The 21,547-nt window shown below is 39.6% G+C and overlaps 2 protein-coding genes and 1 long non-coding RNA gene across 7 annotated transcripts; 1 reads left to right on the top strand and 2 right to left on the bottom strand.

Annotated features, from left to right (window-relative positions):
- Nucleotides 1–91: 91 nt before the first annotated feature.
- On the bottom strand, nucleotides 92–3,776 carry LOC135659931 (uncharacterized). Of its 2 annotated transcripts, XR_010506302.1 has the most exons (3): nucleotides 3,443–3,641; nucleotides 497–1,040; nucleotides 92–241 (listed from the first exon to the last, which is right to left on the bottom strand). It is a non-coding gene; the product is annotated as an uncharacterized LOC135659931 (long non-coding RNA). The 2 variants fall into 2 exon arrangements; XR_010506296.1 differs by lacking the exon at nucleotides 92–241 and having other exon boundaries at nucleotides 305–1,040; nucleotides 3,443–3,776.
- Nucleotides 3,777–4,235: 459 nt separating this feature from the next.
- On the top strand, nucleotides 4,236–10,510 carry LOC103983218 (uncharacterized). 3 transcript variants are annotated; one of them, XM_009400419.3, is made up of 3 exons: nucleotides 4,236–4,405; nucleotides 7,112–8,145; nucleotides 8,239–10,510. In XM_009400419.3, exons 2-3 carry the CDS (start codon nucleotides 7,233–7,235, stop codon nucleotides 10,191–10,193), a joined length of 2,868 nt encoding a protein of 955 aa, XP_009398694.2. In that variant the 5' UTR covers nucleotides 4,236–4,405; nucleotides 7,112–7,232; the 3' UTR covers nucleotides 10,194–10,510. The 3 variants fall into 3 exon arrangements, with proteins under 3 accessions (XP_009398694.2, XP_009398693.2, XP_018680651.2); XM_009400418.3 differs by having other exon boundaries at nucleotides 4,237–4,405; nucleotides 7,232–10,510; XM_018825106.2 differs by having other exon boundaries at nucleotides 4,237–4,405; nucleotides 7,112–10,510.
- Nucleotides 10,511–16,681: 6,171 nt separating this feature from the next.
- LOC135584604 (acyl-CoA-binding domain-containing protein 3-like) lies at nucleotides 16,682–20,332 on the bottom strand. Of its 2 annotated transcripts, none has more exons than XM_065176332.1 (6): nucleotides 19,212–20,332; nucleotides 18,551–18,656; nucleotides 18,367–18,473; nucleotides 18,193–18,266; nucleotides 17,282–17,347; nucleotides 16,682–17,163 (listed from the first exon to the last, which is right to left on the bottom strand). In XM_065176332.1, the coding sequence occupies exons 1-4, from the start codon at nucleotides 19,979–19,981 to the stop codon at nucleotides 18,206–18,208; spliced, it is 1,044 nt and encodes a 347-aa protein (XP_065032404.1). In that variant the 5' UTR covers nucleotides 19,982–20,332; the 3' UTR covers nucleotides 16,682–17,163; nucleotides 17,282–17,347; nucleotides 18,193–18,205. The 2 variants fall into 2 exon arrangements, with proteins under 2 accessions (XP_065032404.1, XP_065032403.1); XM_065176331.1 differs by having other exon boundaries at nucleotides 16,682–17,144; nucleotides 19,212–20,324.
- Nucleotides 20,333–21,547: the final 1,215 nt, after the last annotated feature.

Here is a 21,547-nt window from a genome sequence, read left to right as displayed (position 1 = left end):
CGGATGCAATTCAGCTGGAGTCAGTTTCACTGAATCAAATTGATGAGAAATTGGATCATATCAATTGGCTTTCATTATAGATAGCTCTACTAAAAAGGGAACAGCTTGGGATTTTAATCAGTTCTTGCAGAGATAAACAAGGCATTTTAGTGCTCGCTTCTCCATCTATTTTACGGGAACAACGTGGAAGATGTCTCTTCCCGTCATCTCGGGTCGCGTTGACAAACGTTTGACGAGTGACCTGTGACGTGAGAGAGTAGAAAAGAAGTGGCGGACAAATAAGACTGAAACATCTGCGAGAACATAAATAAATAGACACCCTATGTCTTAGGTACTTTGTTTAAGTTTCATGCACCTCAGTGTTACAGTAAGGAGGTCTTAAGTCATGGATTCGTATCTAATCGTGGGGAGTATGTTCCCCGAGCCTGAGACGGTGGTCAAGGCACGCGTCTCCCAAGTCTCTGAACTCTTAGTTCAGAGAGAGAAAAAGACTTGCCTTTTATCTCACAGATGTCCTGATGCCACATTCGGTTAAATGGGACTCACGGGAAGCTTCCTTTCCGAGAATACATAATCCTTTGCCCATTCGACCGGAGAAACTTCTTTGCCAAAGGTATGATCATAGATAGACCTTGCATCATGCATCTGAGGCTGTTCATTCACGCTTCTGTGCTGGTACTGGAGCCTCCTCAACTAGCACTGCAGTTTCATGAGTACCAGGATTCATCTGCAAATCTTCACTGCATGTATAATTGGGTTCTTCATCGATGGCTGAAGATGATAACAGCAAACCAACAGCTACAGCTTTGCCAAGCATTAACTGGTAAAACTAAGTCAAAATGCCAGTCTTTGAGTTTCTGTTGCTCTGAGGTTGGTGCCGACTCTGGGAGCTGCTTTGCACGACCTACGGGCTAGAACATGTTCTCTTCCGTGGGCATCCTGGTGACCTTAATGTTCCGTCGATGATCAAGGAGTTTCTGCCACTCTGGTGTTGGTGCCAACTCTGGGAGCTGCTGTGCACTGCCTTAAGGCTCTCCAAACTGAAAATAAAGAGAGAAGATAAATTGCATAATCAAAGTATTCTCCGGTGACATGTAAAAAATAAAAAAAGATGTGAGACAATAAGTTAACTAAGCATGACACAATCACAGTTTAGTCAATGAAGAGATGGCACGTTTTAGTTCATAATTTTAGATTGCTTGGATGGTTCTTGAGAACCTTTATGCTTCTCTCAGAAATGGGAGAGATAGATGTTGAGGCAAACAGATAATCCATATATTTTGTTTTTCTTATTTACCTAAAATTTCTCTGCTCCTCTAATTTTACTAAATTAAACATGAGAAAAATATGGCATTTCCTATTTACCAAAAAGTGGAAGAGAAAATAAGATTCTCGTGTTTTATCTTCCCTTCTCTATCTTGTCTTCATAGGAAAAGTGTTTAATTATTATCGGCATCAAGTTCTGCTAAACTACTAAAACATACATGCTGTCACTTTTGTTGGTCATCATTAGACAAGAAAATGCCAAATGACATGTCATTAGGCAAAAGTATGTTACTGTAGCACCATGCTCGTGTAGTCTACAAACCAAGAAATAAGAGTAGACTACGAAATATTGGTGCTGAACTGCATTAACTAATATACATAAATTCGAGAATAACTAACACATTTACTAAATAAAACAAGAGGAAAGATGGCATTTCCTTCATTCTCTCCTTGTGTCCAAGAGAAAATAAGATACCCATGTCTTCTCTTCCTTCCTTTCTCTTCTGTTCTGCTCTCTCCATAAATTATTATCCAAACAGAATCCAAAAATGAGAGAAAAATGATCAACTAGCAAAGTCATTGCTCACACACCATTTCAAGTTTAAGTTGCAAGTAACAAATATTTTAAGCACTTCACATAAACATCTAACCGACAATTTCTTTAACACATTAGCCCACTTAACTGGCATAATTTCCTAGGTAAAATCTCAGGCAAAGAATATGATTGCCATATTTTTAAAGCAAGTGCAACAATTTGACCAAATGTAAAGTGCAGAGAACATTCCACACACCACATCTGAAATTGCAAAAGTGAATACTATAGACGAGGTTTTCATAAAAAATGTTTAAACAAAACATTTTATTATATACATCAAGTTCCACTAAAATGTATAAATATACATGCTGTCACTTTTGTTAGTCATCATTAGACAATAAAATGCCGAATGACATGTCAACAGACAAAAGCATATTACTTTAGCACCATGCTCGTGTCGTCTACAAACCAAGAAATAAGAGTAGACTACGAAATATTGGTGCTGAACTGCATTAATAAATACCTGATAATACATAAATTGGAGAATAACTTGCACATAGTATGCTAAAAGATAAGGTAACGGATACAGATCTGACAAACAAAAAAAAGTGACAGATGTCTAGGAAAGCACCAAAAGAGGGAGCAAAATGCTCAACCAGTAAAGTTCTCAATGCTACCACAACTATGGACTACTACTTACAAGTCACAACTTATATGAAGCTCTTGACACAAGCATCCCCCCATTCAACCAAACAGGAGTGTGTGCATCTCTATTGTGGGGAAAAAGGTCAGAAAAGAACTAACACTCAGTGTCTCTAATTATAGTTCAGCCACCTGAGAAATAACCTACTTCGAATCACCCACCTGTGGATTCAAAAATGGCACTTGACCCACTTATTGGCCCTATGGCCCATAGTTGTTCACCCAGGGGTTATATCCACATATTTAAGGAAGATACAATAAGTTAACAATCCCTAAAACAGTAGCAGCACACAAATGATGGAAGATGGCTCCAGATTACTTCTATAAGAAGCTCAATTTTATCTAATATGGAAGTTGGTGTGTTCTAGTACTTAAAACACTGCCGCACATGCCTTCCAGATGTTGACAGATGGATAATGACAAGCCTAGAGTGGACAGGCGCAATCATTTTTTAACAACATGATGGCAATGTAAATTTGCAACAAGAGGCGTGACAAGTGTATTTCTTTTCCTCTACATAAAAATCGACAGGCTCACGGCTGCTATCATTAAGAGATGCCGTGTCTTCAACAGGAAGCAGCTTTCTGCAACAAGTAATGAGGCACAACCAAAAACCTAATTTGTAGACCTCCATTATCAGGGATCACGCGATGATCCATAATTCCTCTAACTTCTTGTACACCTCTAACATTCCTCTTAACTTCTGGCAAATTAACTCTTCATAAAAAGAACAATTTTCGCAAAAAAAAAAAAAGCAGCATCGGCTCTTCAAAACATATTGGTTGGGATTGGGTAGCTTTATACCAAAAGAGAACTTCTTTTGCAGTTCTTTTGGATACGACAAAAGAGTTTGAAATAGATCAATGGATGTCAGGGAACAGAACACCATAAATAGTATCCTTAGAAGGCTAGGGTTAAGGATGAAGAGTCGTCACCGACATGTAAGTCGTCGAATAGATTCATCTGCATCTCCTGCGCGCCCTGGAGGATCCACTCCACCGCCGGATGCTTCCGGTCGTACTTCTCCTCCGCCCTCCATCGCCGACAAAAATGTGTATCATCCTCTCACTATGTTCCGCGGGCGCGGCGCAGCTTCGATCGCCAGAGAACGATTTAAATAGAGTTAGGGTTGGGTTGGATGTGCGGCGTCGCGTCCAGATAACTACACGAGTGTTTTCGCCACGCGTTCAGATATAGTGGCTCAACTAGCACGGACGACATTTCTGGTCTCGTAGCGGATCACAAAGCTCCCGTGGGAAGGAACTATCCTTGGCTAACGGGTTCGGCTTCCTCCCCACCTTCGATCCCACGCGCTTCATGCTGGAAATCCTCGTTTGAGGCCCCCACCAATGGTGGGCCCCTCCACTATCTGAGGCCGAATAGCCGACCCACGATGTCAGTTGATTGCCTGTAAATAGAATTTGTGAATGGTGGGTCCTTTGATGGGCTCTAAACTCGGCCCAAAGAGCCCAATTTTGAGTGCTAATGTCTTTGAGACGGCTTTTTTATTCACCCGAAACGCACCCACCAAACGATATACCCATCTGTCTCTCTCGAGTCGGAATATTCCAATCGCGTCGCACCGGCTCCGACCGATTCCTCCGACTTGCCGAATCCCTCCTTCGCTGCCGGCACGTGCTTCCCCTCACTCGCACGTGGTGGGAATAAATCAATTATTATTATTATCACGATCATTTATGGGAACGAAATATAACTTCAGTACGATGGAATATGATGAGCAAGCAATAGAGAGGAGGTGGGGAGAGCGCTTTGGTTCGACGAAGAAGAGAGGGAAGAAGGGGGTGGAGCGTGAGGGACGGTGGAAGGCGTGATCGATACGAGAAGGGGGACGGTCTCATCATCCTCGGAATCCGGAATCTAGGGTTTCGTCCTTCCCAGGCGGTAATCCCCAAGCCCTTCGCTTCTCTCGAATTATACTGTGATCTCTTCTCCTCTTGGTCCTCCGCTGCATTGCCTTCTCCCTGTTTCCGACCGCCTGTTTCCTCTCGTTTTCTCGTGATGGTTCGATTTGGCTGTTTGATTTTGGTTCGTGATTCTTCGAGGATAAATTATGAGCTAGGGTTTTGGTTTACTGCCTCGGTGGATTAGATCTTTAATCTTTCGTTTTCTACCGAATTATGTGTGCGATCTTTCTTTTCTTGTAGATTGCTGATCTTTTGTTGCCTCTCGATTTACGGCCGATCGGATCATTACTCATCTTCCGGTCTCATCTTCGGATTATTGTTGCGGTTGTAGTCAATAGCTTTACCGACCATTAGGATTTAGCTTCGATTTTTTGGGTTTGTGTAGATGCGTTTTTGGTGTTCATTGGTGGTAACAATATTATGAGCGAACTTGTTAATCCCTCATCTTTTCTGTTTGTTTGAGTTTTCATTTGTGTTTGAAATCTTCCTCTTCCTTTCTTTAAACCATTACTTGGGTTGATAGTTCGGTTTAGACGACCAGCTTACTGGCTAGATGTTTTTATATTGGGTTATAGGAAATTTGCTATAAAGAATTGCCGCACTTGCTGCTACATTCTCTCTTTAAATGTAATTTCATCAGCAATTCTTGAGACTTCTCTGTTTTGATTGAGGAAGCCACTTATTTGTACGCGGTCTTGAATTATTTGGTGGCGTTATCACTAAAACATATATGGGATTGTTTTTGGAGCTGTCGTTGGTGCTTGTGACTTGTGTCTTGAACTAGCGCGTCCTATTATTTATTATATATGAATAGGATTTGGCTAACTGCAAACCCCTCCAATTGGAAATGTTCTTTTTGTTGCCCGCAAGTTTTCCATGATCAGTCAAGATTAGTATAGCCTGATTATCTATTCCCAGGAAGCTTCAGGAGCTTGTTAGACTGAACCTTACGATTAAATGATCTTTGAAGTTTGAGTCTAGTCTTGTATGGAAGGATACATGTCCAGAGTTTTGTTCCTTTTTTGGCTGAGGATGTCCTCTTTTCCTATATGTATTTTTGTTGATAGCTCTTGTATTTTTAGAAATGTTTAACATGACTTCAGTTCTATACGGAATTGGAAAAATAAGCCTACTGGCCCTTTCTCTTTTGTTCACTCATTGAACAATCATGATATTCAGCTTCATTCTACTAGTCTGAAAGCAGACTCCATCATAGTTTATGGGGAAGTGAAAGTTAGTTACCGCAGGGCAATATGGATCATGAAGTATCTAGTATTTTTGCTAGTTTAAAACAAAATGCATAAATTGTTCTTTTATTTTAACTTTTTTCTGTATTTTCTAGTATATAACTTTGAGAACTTTTTTGATCTCAATGATACCATCTTTTTACTGACTACTAACTAGATTTTATCAGTGTTTAAAAAAAGTGGAATCAGTTCAGAACACATGATACTGTGACTTGTTAGTTGATTATATATTGTTTTGCAGGGTTATGTTAATTGTAATCTGTTATGCACAGACAGATTGGATCATATTCTGAGACAGAGACGTAACATTATATAAACTACTTGATATTGGGTGGCACAATTAAAATGGCCATCCTTGGCTGGGACCTTTTTTCTGTATTTTCTAGTATATAACTTTGAGAACTTTTTTGATCTCGATGATACCATCTTTTTACTGACTACTAACTAGATTTTATCAGTGTTTAAAAAAAGTGGAATCAGTTCAGAACACATGATACTGTGACTTGTTAGTTGATTATATATTGTTTTGCAGGGTTATGTTAATTGTAATCTGTTATGCACAGACAGATTGGATCATATTCTGAGACAGAGACGTAACATTATATAAACTACTTGATATTGGGTGGCACAATTAAAATGGCCATCCTTGGCTGGGACCTTTTTAGATCCTGGGTTGTAGATACCAGATACAAAGCTGTTCCAGATGACTCAGTCTTGGACCAATCTTAGCACAAGTTTTTGTAACATAGTTTCCATTGATATATGGTGAAATTAGAGTATAATTTTTCTATGATCATCTAACTGTATCATCGAGTTCTACATCTGAAGTTGGAACTTAGTAAGCTATAGTTGTTATAAGGAACCAGGACTTTGATTTCCACTGTCAATGTTGTGGCAGTCCTTTGGGCATATATATCAGTATATATATGTCGGTACAACACTGTTGAAAATCAGCTGGTTCCAATGATCTGACTCGAAATAGGGTGTTTTAGGACTGAAGTGAGACTCCAGTCTGGATTGGTCACCCCATTCAGGATCGATTTATTTAGGAGATTAATGACAGGCATGAGTGACATACATTTGGTGGATAATATTAAGAAGTGACTTTATTGTTGGTGCAGTTTAGGCCTAATCAAGATTGGTAACCACTAGCAAATTGATCTGTTTTTCTGGAGATCAATGAGAGGCATGAGTAATCAAACTGATGGATGACTTTAGGATGTGGCTTTACTGTTGGTGCAGTTATTGCTTTCTTTCTTTATGTTTGTTTGACTTCAGAGTCATGGGCATTGGTTTGGATTTGAATCAGATGTTATACCATTTGTCACCTCTGACATCATATACTACATTTTTTCTTTGAAAAAACACTTCAAAATTTTTTTAATCATTATATTTCGCTGACTAATCTTCTGATTAAACTATGCTGTATATTGCAGAAAAGTGTAATGTCACATGCTCATGCTCATCCTAATTATGGTTAGATGATTCAAGTAGCAGCATGCTGCAATGAGTTGATTATTGAAGCTTTTATATGCTTGTTTTCTCTTGTGAGCCAGAATGACACTTGAAGATTTCTTTACTCTAACTGAGATGAGAGATGGGCTCTCGAGTCTTGCGAGGGTCGAAGAGCTGCTTTCCATGATTCAAAAGTTGAATGATTGTACTACAAGTAACTTGGGTGATGCAGTTAGACAATGGTCTACAGTTGCAGGTGTTTTAGCAGCCACTGACCATAAGGAATGTCTTAATCAATTTCTCGAGTTAAATGGACTTTCGTTGCTTAATCAATGGCTTCAAGAAGCACTAAACCTCAGTGTGGATGTCAATGGCATAGTTGTGGAAGAACTGATCTGTTCGTTACTGACATCATTTGAGAGGCTTCCTATTGATCATAAAAGGAAAAGTACCTCTGGGATTGGAATTACTATTGAGCTCCTTCTTGATCACAAAAGTATTCCAATTAAAGAGAAGGCTAGAATTCTGTATGCTAAATGGGAGCTCGTAAGGAACAATGATATGAGTTGTCATGATCAAGATCAATGCAGGGCCAGTGAAAGTAATCATCCCCGAACTTGTGAGGATGTGAAGACAAATGAAAATTGTTCGAACTTAGTTAATTCAGTTGTTGATGTTCCTCCATGCTTGGACATTTCTTCTCTCAATTCTACTGAAAATGAGAGGCTAACAACACCAAATCAAGTTCTTTCCATGTCATCGAATCCCATCAATTCAAATGCAGAGGTAGCAGGTGTGAACTCATCAGGGTCATCCATCATCTCAAATTCCTGTCCAGAAAATTTGTCTATTACAGTAGAGTCTTCTGTTTCTGTTGCTGTTGCTGTAGGAAACCCCTCTGCTAACACTTGTTCACAGTCTGATCAGAAGGGAGATACAGATGATCAACATGATGTAGCAGTGTTGAAAGATGTCCCTGAGGTTGTGAAAGGGATGGAGTTGGATATGAGGGAAGGTAAGTCATGCAAATCCAACCAGAGAGAAACTTACAGTAATTCTTCTTCTCTTGCTTTCTCTGCTTCTTTGACACCATTGATGGCTGCTACAGAGCCTATGATTGCATGCAAGATGGATTCTGACAATGATGCTTCTTTTGCATCAAAAACAATGGAACATCAGCCGAAGGCTGGGGATTTTGACCATGGGAGGGAAAAGAGTTTGATAACAGCCAAGGACTCCAACCCAGCTGTAAATCTAACTAGTGGTTTTCAAGATCTTTCTTGCACCGCAAGCATTATCAACAATATAGGTGATCCTCAGTTACCTTGTCAGAGGGAGGAAGCCTTGACTGGCATCGTTAAAGACATTGATCATGTTACCAAATTTAAGAGCCGTAAAGGTCATTTTGAAACCTCCACTGATTTCTTTAAAGTTGTTGGAATTAAGGCTAACAAAGAGATCAGTCAAAAGTCAGAGTTGGGACTTGAATGCTTGGATGATGCGTTAGAGGTTGCAAGGCAAGTTGCTATAGCAGTGGAAAGAGAGGTGGTTGATTATAGAGAGCCCTTTTGTAGCTCTCCTGAGTTCAATTCTGGAGAAACAACTGGTTCTCATAGCCCTGAATCTGAAGAAGAAAAACACGATCGAGCAGTGACTGAGGAAGTTGATGCTGATAGTTCATCAGCTGGAAAAGATCATTCTGGTACCTCATCTCCTGAAAAAGAGTCAGAGATCACACAGAACATGAGTTCTGATCCAGAAATTTCTGAACAAGATATAGAATCAACCAAGCGACAAGAATTAGTTGATAAGTCCATTATGATTAGATGTACCTTTGATTTGAACGCTGATATTTGCAGCGACAAACCTGAGTGCTCGATAAGGCCCATTCAGAAAATTCCTATCAATGTGACCGCTCCTATTGCTGTTGTTGCTTCTTCAAAAGGAGCTCCAGGGTTGTCAGTTACTCCTCTCCATTTTGGAGGTGAAGTGGGATGGAAGGGCTCCGCTGCTACCAGTGCTTTTCGACCAGCATCTCCTCGAAGAACACTAGAGGATGAAAGGATTTCTTCTGGATCAAAGCAGAAATCCAATTTCCTACAAATCGATTTGAATGTGACTGAAATGGTTGATGAGGTGGCTGATATACCTGCATCTAGGAGACAGGTGCCTGCGTCATCTAGTCTTCCGTCTGGAGATTCATGTGTGGAGGTCATTTCCAGAACAGAGAAGAAGCTGAATTTGGATCTTAATCGCCTCAGTGATGAGGATGCCTCCATGAATCCCTTCTCATCTTGGAAGCTACATTTTCAACATGGAGAGCATAGCTTATCGTCAGCTTCTTCTTCGTCTTATAGACAACCATCCCTTAGAGACTTTGATCTGAATGACAACCCATCACTCCCTGACATTGGTGGTTCTCACAACTTTGATAAATCATCTACTAAAGCCTCTGAATATTGTGTAGGGCCAACACCTTGTGATCCTGTCATTAAAATCATGGGATCAAAAATTGCTGCTGAAAGGAAGGATAATGGCAACCAAGTGCAGCATTCATTTCTACCGAATGGACTGAACATTGAGCCTACTATGGTTGCTAGACCACTATTGCCTTGTACAAACATGCCAAACCTTGCATATGGATATGCTGGACTTCCAAGTGCACCTACCATGACAGTTCCTGCAGCATATTATTCCCCTGGGAGCTTTTCTTACATGGTAGACCCAAGAGGCGCTACACACTTACCACATATTACTGGTGCAGGAGGACTCGGTGGACCATCTGCGAGGCCACCATTTCTTTTGGGTGCCACCAGTGTGCCCTCAAATATGGCTGGTTTTGGTTCTTCACGAGCTGGTTTTGACTTAAATGGTGGGATGACATCAAAGGAAGGTGGCCGGTTTGAACAATTCTTTCTGCAAGGTCATAGAGGTCGAACAGAAGATCAAACAAAGACTAGTGCACAACCTTCTAGTTCGGGCATCGCATTGAAGCGGAAAGAGCCCGACTCTGGGTGGGAGCCTTCTCTGTATGGTTTCAAGCATACGATGTCCCGACAGTAGTTTTCTTAAAATTTATCGGGGATTCTTGATTACAAGGGATGTCTTGGGTTATAGATAGATAGTTGCTTAACCTATTGGCCCTTGAAGATGGTTGGCCGAATTGTGGCATTGGTAGGTGGATAAATGAATAAGATTATAGATAGTGGTAATGGTTGTTAATCGCCAATGTGTTTGTAGGTTTAGTTGTTTTCACTTGCATCCATTATTATTTATCAGTGTATTCCACCGGGTGGAAGCTCGGCGCATGTACATCTGACAGACTCTGACATAGGGAATGAGTCGTGGCTTTTTTACACAGTTCATTTATTTTGGCTGAATTATTTGGATTGATTTATCATCTTATCTTCATCACTGTTTTCTTTCATGTGCTCAATATTTCTGAGTCCGTATGCCTAATATCTTGGTTCAATGTCGGCTTCGCATCGTTTTCATGCATGTTCTTTGGATGCTGTTCTTGTCAAATTTTGGAGGAATAAGCGGTGTCATGTTTTCATACATATATTTTATTGATCTAATCAAAATGTATTCTTTACGATTAAAATTATTTATTATGTTATCACGAATTTAACTACAATTATCAAAGTTATAGAGTATTCTTTCATTATTTGTTCGAGGATTTACTGAGTTACGTTCTGAAAGAATTTATAAAAGAGTAAATTGATTACTTCGAAAATGAACAATAATAGTTTTACAAGTATTTTGGTTAATGTGTAAGAAAGAAAGAAAAAAAAAGAGGAAGGAGAAAAATAAGGATTTTAAAAAATAAATGAATAGTCGTAAGTTCGTAAAATTTACAAACGATTACTTAAAGGGTGTCGAAGGCAATAGCAAGTTTCTATAGGCTTAACATGTTTAACTTGTTAATCCAATTAAGGCTCAATGCTACCTCAAACCCCCATCCAATCATGTGCCACTTTGAGGGTTCTCGGGTGTTGAGATGGCTAATGTTTTTCTCCGCACTGTAGCTTGCAGAAAATAGGTCCATAGCACATGAAAACTAAACTATTTTGAGATAGTTTTACCCATTCTGATGTGCGATGCTCTGCAGCCTTGCAAACTATTCATGCTTATAGTTTTCAAACAAAACTCATAAATTCGAGGCAAAACACGCTACATAAACATATGTACAAGCAAACAAAAGTAACGAACAGTCTTTTGATAAAAGGTGTTATGGGTGCACGACGACCATCCATAACATTCTTCCCAACTTAAATCGTCGACGCTTGTCGGTAGGCTTTGATGACTGCTTCTTTGTGTCACAAGGTATCTTCAATCTCCCAACTAGCTTTTGTTTAGGGAAGCTTTCGTCACTTCATCAATTGAGTAACTTTGTCTTGTGATCCATTAAAATGGTTTCAACACGCTTTTCATAGGAGATTTTAGTAAGGGTAGTCGAGTTCGAACACTTTAGGAAACAACTTACGAATCTGAGTGGTATGCTTTCAGGTTGCTTGGATGGAAGACATTATGAATTTTTAGCCATCCTAACAGCTATAACTTATATGAGACATTGCTTACCCTACTGATAATTGAAAAGACTTCTTTATACTTGTGCACTAGTCTCTTTTGCATTTTATGCCTAAAGAACTATAGTGATGTTGGTTAGAGCTTCATTGATACCAAAACGTTGACTTTAAACTCTTGTGATCGTCTTTCCAAATCTGCATACTTCTTTATCTTTTTAACTACTTTCTCCAGAGAAGCCTGAACAATATCTTGCAACCCATTAAAATGGTTTCAACTCGCTTTTCATAGGAGGTTTTATTGGGGGTAGTCGAGTTCGAACACTTTAGGAAACATCTTGTGAATCTGAATGGTATGCTTTTAGGTTGCTTGTATGGAAGACATTATGAATTTTTTGCCATCGCGACAGCCGCAACTTATATGAGACATTGCTTACCTTGTTGATAATTGAGAAGGGTCCTTCATACTTGTGCACTAGTCTCTTTTGCATTTTATGCCTAAAGAACTAGAGTGATGTTGGTTGGAGCTTCACCAATACCAAGTCATTTGCTTTAAACTCTTGTGGTCGTCTTCTCAAATTTGTTTACTTCTTCTTTAGAAAAGGACTGGAGCTCTGAATGATGCTTTTGGAAAAAGATTGGAGCTCTACTAACTTTAGAGGGGCCATGCAGTATGGTGGTCTCACTGGAGGCTTTACTCCCAACTCTAACTCAACGTGATGATCCACACCTCTATGTGGCGGTAGAGTTTTTGGCAACTCAAGTGGCATAACGTTGGTGAACTTATTCAAAACATCTGTCACAATAATAGGTTCATTAGTGACCTCTACATCAAGTGGCTCTAATTTTAGTATGGCTACGAAAGTTAATTCACCTTTTCGCACCACCTTCTTCAATTGTAAAGTAGATATTTGTTGTGGGTCCTTAGTTCCTCCTCTAGAAACTAAAACTATATCGGGGTCATCACCTCTCATCAAACATAAGAAGTTCAGGAATGACATTGGCACCAACTTCATTATGTGCATGAACTTCATTCCGATGATCACTTGGAAGCCGTCTAACAGCACCACTATCATATTTATGCTTCTACTCCACGTTCCAATCTTAATAGGGATCTTTTTTGTCAATCTAGAGATCTGCTTAGCCTTCGAGTTCATAGCCTTCATTTGATTTAGGTTCTTCTCTAAGTTTAGCCGAAGTTACCTTACTTATCGATCGATAATAAAATTGTGGGTAGCACTTGTGTCCACGATTGCATGGGTTATTCGACCATTTAGTTTGATCTCCACGTGCATCAGCTTGTTGCTCTTTGCTTTTTGTGGCTTTGTCTTCATGTTCTCCCCCACTTGACCCCGCAATGTGTTCAACAAACACATCAACAAACACATTGCTTTCATATGAGGCCCTTACGACTTTATTGTCATTGCTAGATTCCAAACTACTAGAACTAAGGGTGATGACCTTGCCATTGTCTGACCTGAGCGGAAGGATTAATACTGTCAATGCATTTAGTGCTTGCTTTTATAGACACTCCCTCATATGTGGTTCTCTGCATAAAAAGCATATGTCTGGTTTTGGGGCTTTGCCTTTTGAAGTTGACCCTTTATGAGAACTTTTTTTTTTCTCACTTTCAAACTCATTCCTTCAAGAATACTTAAATGAGTGATTTTTCGAAGATTGTTTCTTCTTCCCTAAGTCATTCAAGAAAACAAAGTCGGTGAATCTTTTCGTAGTTGCAATTGCCCCGACTACATCGGTGACATTCCTTCAATGCAATTTCTGTTGTGCTTACGAGTTTAGGCCATCGAGGAAGCTGAACAACTTATCTTTTTCAAACATGTCTTATATGTCTAACATCAGTGTAGAAAATTACTTGACATAGTCCTGAATGGAAGTACTTTGGTTGAGTTATCTCAATTTCCTTCTTGCAATGAACTCTGTGTTCTTGGGTAGGAACTGAGTTCTCAACTCCCGTTTCAAGTCCTTCCATGTGTCCACTTGACACCAACCTTGTTGGATCTCTTCCCAATACATTCACCACTGAAGTTTTGCATCCTCATTCAGATATATGATTTTTATTAAAACTTTGATTTCTTTAGAATCGAACATTATATCTCAGAAGTATTGTTCCATATCGAATAAAAAATTCTTAAGCTCCTTTGCAACCAAGCTATGCGACTTGGGTGTCCTCAAGTTTTGTGATGGAGCAATACAAGTGTTACTCCCTCTCGCATTAAGAGCCCTTGTGAGCAATATAATCATGGACATGAGTTCCACCACGACTTTGTATAGGTGTTGTATGGAGTCTTAGGTGTCTTCCGTCAATTGATCTACTCAGGACTCGACCTTGTCAATATGAGATTTCACCTCCTCGTGTGAGTTCTCTACCACAAGAAGCTTTTATTGGCCTTAGTAGAGTTCCTCTAGACTCACTTTAAAAACGTTAAGGTGGTTTCTGTAACTGTAAGACTCTTCTTATGGTTTCTTTTCCCTATTGGTGCTTCGGATTGTACTTCCTCCACTCATGGAGAGTAGCCAACTTATTGCTCATCTTATTTGTTCCTTTTGAGCGGATCCAATAGTTTGAGAGCAAGTTTATACTTGGAACCCACATACGATTACTTAGGGCAATGGTTTGGCTTGCCTCATCATGCTCAATTTGCTATAATAGTTCACCATGGTGAGATTATAAAACTTTTGTTGTTTTCTCATTGCTTGCCTGCTATAATACTATAATGTCACGGATTTAGTTGTAATTGCCTAAGTCATGAGACACCCTTGTATTATTCGTCTACAAAGGATCAGCCTAATTGCAACCTCGCTTAGATCCCGAAAGACTTATAAAAGAACAAATTAATTAGTTTGAAAGTGAGTGATGAACAAGTCTCAATGTCTCGCGAAGAGGATAGCTTTACCAATAATTCAACAAACAGTTGGTATGCAAGAAAGAAAAGAGAGGAAAGAGTAAATAAGGATTTTAGAAGGCAAATAAATAATCGCAAGTGTAAGAAAGAAAAGAGAGGAAAGAGTAAATAAGGATTTTAGAAGGCAAATGAATAATCGCAAGTGTATAAACAATGACTCACTGGATGTTGAACATGTTAGTAAGTTCTTATAGGTAACATATGGACTTGTAAATCCAATTAATACCTAATACTACCTCAAAACCCCATCCAGCCAAGTGCCACCTTGCGAGTTATGGGGTGCTGAGATGATTGATATTTTGCTTCCCATCGTAGCCTACAAAAAATAGGCAATGACTAACACACGAAAACTAGACCATTTTGAGATAATTTTATCCATTCTAATGAGTAGTCACTTTACAACCTTTTAAACTATTCCTGCTTATAGTTTTCAAGGTTGACCAAATATATATAGAAACAAACAAAAACAAGAACGGTCTATTGAGGAAGGTGTTATGAGTGCACAATGATCATCCGTGGCAGTATGTCAAAATATTTAGATGATCTTTTTGTTTAATAATTTTTACTAAGATATAGAATATGCATGATGGAGTTAATAATTGATTATCTTAATTATTAAAATTTTAAACTCTATTGGATTAAGGATCCCGAATCCATGTTATCCCATTGATGTGTCTTAATTAGTAAGTATGAAGCTCGTTCACTTAGACTTGACCTAACCAGCAATTTCAGAATCAATTTTGAAACTCATGATTTTGGTTCCATGACAGTTTCAATTTTAGTTTCAGTTCTGGAATCGTTAATTTTGGTTCTAGTTTCGAAACCCTAATTAGATCTTTTGGGTAAGATATGCATGAGATACGAGGTTGCACAATCAACACCTAGGACATGTACAAGAAGAAAGCATGAATGGGACATGTGGACTAGAGGGGGAAGTCGATGAAGATATTACTAAGAGGACTCACAATTGATTGACAACGAGATGTAGTTCATGGCATAGTGGTTCGACGGATGCCATCCCTCCAAGGATCAACAATCGAGAGAATTCCCTTAAGATCTCGAATGGAGAGCGACATCGCTCGCAATGTCTACAAAGAGAGTCTCTCGAATGGCATTGGAGCCGATGGAGATGTGGTCGAGGCCAACGCCAGAGTTGGCGAAGATGTAGTTGAGGAGGCCATGTTAGTCGTGGAATAGTGGTCCTCATGGTGACCTTAGAGGCACCAAGCCAATATCAAACATTTAGCTCAAGCAATGCCAAATCTAGCTTCGGGATGTGGACTAAAGAGACACGCTTGAAGCCAAAGCATAGAGGCCCTCTTTGACATTAGACTTATGGAGGGTCACTTACTCTGAGTGCCTCCTCCTCGGGTGAGCACTCCCACGAGCTATAGTTGGGCTCCTCGAAAATACTAGCAAAGTGGACGAAGAGGAAATCAAGAGCGAGGAGGTAATGATCGACAATGAGGATGTAATAAAACTCCTACATGAAGGTCTATGCTCGAGGAGGCATGAGCAGGAGAGATGCAAGAGCTCGACGACCGACAAAGAAGAGAAACAACAATCACAATGAATGAGCGATCATGATGATGACTACGATCGAAGGATTTGAGCGATAGGAAGATTCATAATGGATTTATTATTATTTTTCAACTAGTTTGATTCCAGTTCTTAAGGGTTGAATAAAAAATGAATTCACCTCTCGGTTCCGTTTTGATAGGCGAATCATACTTAGACCAATAAGTTAGATTAATATCATCATGACTTAATTAGTTTTCTATGTACTACAAAACATATAACACCCTCATAAAGTGCTAAAATAAATTATCTTAAAATAAAAAAAAATCAAAATAAAAAAACTCAAATTGAGATTCATCATACTATAACGTATCGCTCAATACGTACTGATCAAATGAGAAATCGATTATACAATCGACATATCAATACGCTCCCATGTATCATGTATCGCTACATTCGATACGATTCGGTATAACTCAAAACATACTATATCAATAGTTGATCGGTATATCGATACGGACCGATAAAACGAACTATGACCAAGATAACTAACTAACAAAGGATGTCAAAACCTCTTTCAAAATTAGCAAAGGAATAACAAAATATACATAGTTTGAAATTCGAATCAACTATGTACTTCAAGGTGATTAAATTTACCCCTCATCTCTCCTCTCTGCGGCCTACTTGCATTTTACCACTGCAGGTTGATGCCCCTCCGTGACCCAAACAAAGAGAGGTGGAAATAAGGGTATCAAGCAGTAGCTGTGTGGTACTGCGTTTGGACAAACTTAACAAGAATCGTTTGCCATTAACTACCGTTTTCACTACATTGCTTTCATTAAGACTGACAGATGACTAAACCACTATAACCACCTCATTACAATGGCTTATTACCTGACCGCTATCAGTCACATAGCTCCTAGACAAACTGGAATCATGCCCAATCTTGTTTCTCGATCGAGTCGAAGAAGGGAGAGCAGCCTCAGCATGCTTGATACAAGTCCCATTAATACACCTTTGCTGTCGATATATACAGGGTATGGAATCTGGGATGCCACACAAGAACTAACGAGAGATTAATTATCAATTAGGCAAATGATATATCATCGGATGATTAGCAAATGTACTCAGAATCAACTTTCCACAGCAATTTGATATTTAAAGGCAGTGTTAGCCAGCTTACTAGTGATATAACTTCAGAATGTCACTCTGGGCGAGAGGAGATTGAGAAGGACTATTTTCGCTAGTCCTGTATGAGACATGCTAACATAGTTAAGATGGGAAAAAAATATAACTGATACCCACACAACTTATTTCTCGATGGATGAGAGTTTATCCAATCTTCAGGTGGAAGTAATAGAATTCACAAAAAAAGAAAAGATAGGACAATTTGTTGATGATTTTTGGTGATGGCTTTTTTATCAGAAAATAATTGTTGCCCACAACATTTTAAATTTGGATCCATCTTTTTGGAAGAAAACAAGCATTTTCTTTTCTTTGAATTGTTGAAATCATTGCTGCAGTCTATAAGTTCTAAGGATAAATATCATGTCATGCTTATATAATAAATTCATAATTCATCTAGTAAACTTTGATGTCCAAAAAGAACAATACTTGGTTAATATGGTTACTACATGACAACTTATCAAGCACTTACTGCATGACACTAGACAATACAAACATGACTTCCGAGAGGACATTAGTAAAGGCATGTACCCATGTCCATGCAAAAGGATATTGATCAGTTGTGATGGTATATCCCGAGCATGGGTAACTTGGCATGAAAGCAGATCAGACATCCAACTTTTCCATTTCATTCCTAAAATGAAGGTATGTCTTTATAATGTTTTTGACAAATTAAATACTTCATGGAATTCATACCTATGCGAGGCATGAAGTAATTTTTGGTTAAATATGGGTCTAGATGAAGCATAATACGCTGAAAAGGTTCCAGCAATATAAGAAGAGTTGCTCCATGGCAACTTTCAGATCTCCAAAGTGTTCCTAAAGGAGTATTTAACTATCACTCAGGCTATATCGAAACGTCTAATAAGCAAGGTCAACAGCTAAAGATTAAAAGTCTACTGTATGTACCTTGTTTGAAAAGTTAGGGGCCAGTATCTACATTGTGAGTGGCACCTCGAATGGAAGAAGAGTCTGTTGGTAACCTGTATGTCATGACTTTTATTCAACGGAAGAGGTGGTGCAAGATCATAAAATTGTAAAATATTTTCAACTCAACTAACTAAAAATGATCATGGGTCTTACCTTTCAGTTTCGGATTTATGGTGAACATATGCCTTTGAATCATGCTGGCCTGTTCCAGATGCCTCCGCTGCCAGAGGACTGTTACCATCACAACCTTTGGTTTCCTCCTACAAGTATTTCATGAACCAGAGTGCATTAGCTCAACCCACAAGTCCATTAAAAGATTAGGTTTTCATTAACTTACATTGTGTCTTTCTGCCATCCATCCAGGGATATTTTCAGTAAGAAGACATACATACTGTTCCATAGCAACCTCCGGATTCATGTTCCCCAGCCTCTGCCAAGCATGCCTAGCACAGTATAGGACAGTGTCCTCCATCAGATACAAACATCTGTTGACTAGAAATCAAGTTATATCCAAACTGTAAACTGCATCATCTTGTAGTTCTCATGTGTAACTGTTGCTACAAAATCCTAGGAAGAATTTGTAAAGCCACTTGCACAAAATTGGCTAAATGGTTGGGCGCTGCTCACCCTAGTGGGAGCTAACTCCTGTGCCTCTAAAGCCATGATCACTTGACAAGTTTTCGTTGATGTAAAATCTGTGGTGGATTACCACTTAGCACTTCATAACCTCATCTAGTTTTGAATTTTCGCAACTTATTGACATGCTGAGTAATAGACCAAGCAACTAGGCCCACAATGTCCCAATTGATACAGGTTAGGTTATAAATAGCCATTTATTTCTTACTCGCCAAAGTGTTACCATAGCATGCACCAGTATCAAGGCATGAAAATGTGACAGATCTTCGGGATGCTCCATAGATAAATCAATAACTTATATATATCATGCCAATATGTGAAGGAATTAATAAGAAGAAACAGAAGAGTCCAGCCCATGGTACCATTTGGAGCGAGCAGAAACTCTCAGGGCCATGGGTTGCTGCGCATTGCATGGCCCCTCAGTGGCAATTTTTTGCAGCCCATACAACTGCATCTGCGCCTCATTATTCAGTTTCAACACTGCATCCCCTCCTTTCTTGATATGAACAAACTCAGTCGCTTCTCCGAATAACTTCTCAAGCTCGCTCCTTTCTATCCCCTCCCAATCATCCTCCCCATCAAGAAATGATGTTCCCTTCTCCTCATTCAAAACCTTCACATCTTCCACTTCTGCTGCGTATTCCCCACCCAATTCCACAACTTTCTCCACTGCTCCTCCTACATTGGCTTCATCCTTGTCGAATCTTTCTTCTTGCTTGACTAAGCCATCAACAATCATCCTGATCTCCGCTTCATCGTCCTCTTTCTTTTTAGTGGATTCCTCCTCTATGATTTCCTTCTCTAGGACAAACCCACTAACCTCTTGACCCAATCTCTGTTCTTCGGCATCAGCGACCACCAACTCCAGGCGATTATATTCAGCAAGAGCAACTCCACTTCTCTCCTCCCACTCCTCCGTTTCCTCCTCGATCGGATCCAAGTCGAACCCACGACCGACGTAGGAGGCCTCCTGTAGCCGAGGCCCTACATCCACGGTGAGGGGCACCACCTCCGACTTATCTTCGGGAAGATCGGCGTCATCGGCGGCGGCAGCGGCGGCGATCTTGGAGATGATGAAGGCGAGGAGCACGGATATGAGAGCAGTCACGAGAAGCTCCAGAAAGAACTCCATTGCCCTCGCCTTCGCTTGGACTCCACGGCAAAAAGGGAAACAGACTTACCAACGACGGATTAAACTCAAATCGAAATAGAAACAAAAGAAGAGAGAGAAATAGAGGTTTGGAACCGACGGTGCTCTTTTCCCACGTGGCCCGTCATGTGGCCGCTTTAAGGCTTCCCCACGCTTGCTTTAACAACGCCTTTCTGCCGAAACCCGTGATCGCCCGCTTGCCTTATAATTGGTGGGTCCCAACTAATGCCCTGCCAGCACCCAATCAAAGGACGGATAGGTAACTCGGGCACCGCGTTAATGGGTACAACACTGTGGCTCGTCTATTAAACTTGAACGCTAGGGACACACGTGCGGAGGTCGCTCGAAGTGCGTCTTCTTTCTGCCAGCTAATTCTCGTAGCCACCGATGTCCCTGCCTCTGGTCGGAGGCAAAAGCGAGGCCGACGGGGGACCCACCTGCGATATATATATATATGAGATAAATTTTCAAGAAAAACCCTTACCCTCAAATTTTTATGTAAAGCATCCCAATTAAAAAAAAAAACTAAAACAACACCTTAAATCATGTAAAAAAATTATTTTACCCCTTCATTCCTTAGACCTATCATCATCTATAACCTACGAGGGCCACCATCATTGACCACGTCGAGTTAGCCATACCACCCTCCATGGTAGATAGCAAGGGCACATAGTTGCCCCTCTTTTTTTTCTCCTAATTGATGATGCAAGGGACACTTGCAGGTGATAATAAGGGTACTTAATCACAAACAAAACGTATAAATAATATGTTCTATGAAATGCTTATATATATCAATATCATTCGATTTTATTCATATTTTGCTTGTTCATATTTTGCACAACATGCAAAGGGTTTATAATAGGCTTGATAACCCAATTTTGATTGAGTTTTGTGATCATTTTATAAATCTAAACATATACAATTATTATATAGAGATAAAACTATCCACAAATTAACCATCAAGATAACCATTTGTAGATATTTTCTAACTCTATAAAGTAATACGAAATGTCAGCCAAGATAGCACTTATGAGCTACCAATTAGATGAACCTTTGGAATAATATCTAATGTTGGTTCACTAACTTGTTCCACAGCGGTATCATGTAAGCGAGGACACACATATCATATTGTATATACATAGAGGTGCTTTTGACATATAAATGACATCGTCATCCACTATTTCTTTGGTTTGGTTTTGGATAAGCCTAGGGTACAAGTGGCCTCATGGTAGGTGCATGTCTTTGTGGGACAGTGACCTTGATCCTATCTGTTGCACGCCAAACTATTGTTTGTGTGTGCCGATAGAACAAGTTGGTCGCAGCATCTTTGTAGGACAAACTTGTCTTGATAGATACACTGTTGCACACCAGGCTGTTTATATGCCATGTGAAACAACAATTTGGTCAGAGTATAATGTACGAAATGATGCTAAAAAGAAATTTGAAGATATACTTAGTTGAAGGTGCAGTTGATCCCAAGTAGATGTAATAAGCCTCCTTCCAACTACATAAATATTCCTAAGATCTGACCTCACTTGTGGCCTCACA

Source organism: Musa acuminata, chromosome BXJ1-4, assembly GCF_036884655.1.
Source record: "Musa acuminata AAA Group cultivar baxijiao chromosome BXJ1-4, Cavendish_Baxijiao_AAA, whole genome shotgun sequence".
In the NCBI taxonomy this organism is placed as follows: domain Eukaryota; kingdom Viridiplantae; phylum Streptophyta; class Magnoliopsida; order Zingiberales; family Musaceae; genus Musa; species Musa acuminata.
This window is presented reverse-complemented; position numbering and strand designations above follow the sequence as displayed.

Excerpts from the sequence above, each read along its gene's own strand:
- LOC103983218 (XM_009400418.3), top strand. The coding sequence starts at position 7,233 with ATGACACTTGAAGATTTCTTTACTCTAACTGAGATGAGAGATGGGCTC.
- LOC135584604 (XM_065176332.1), bottom strand. The coding sequence starts at position 19,981 with ATGGAGTTCTTTCTGGAGCTTCTCGTGACTGCTCTCATATCCGTGCTC. Across the intron at positions 18,657-19,211 it reads GTTTCTGCTCGCTCCAAATG|GCATGCTTGGCAGAGGCTGG; the intron begins GTACCATGGGCT and ends ATACTGTGCTAG. Across the intron at positions 18,267-18,366 it reads CATAAATCCGAAACTGAAAG|GTTACCAACAGACTCTTCTT; the intron begins GTAAGACCCATG and ends CATGACATACAG.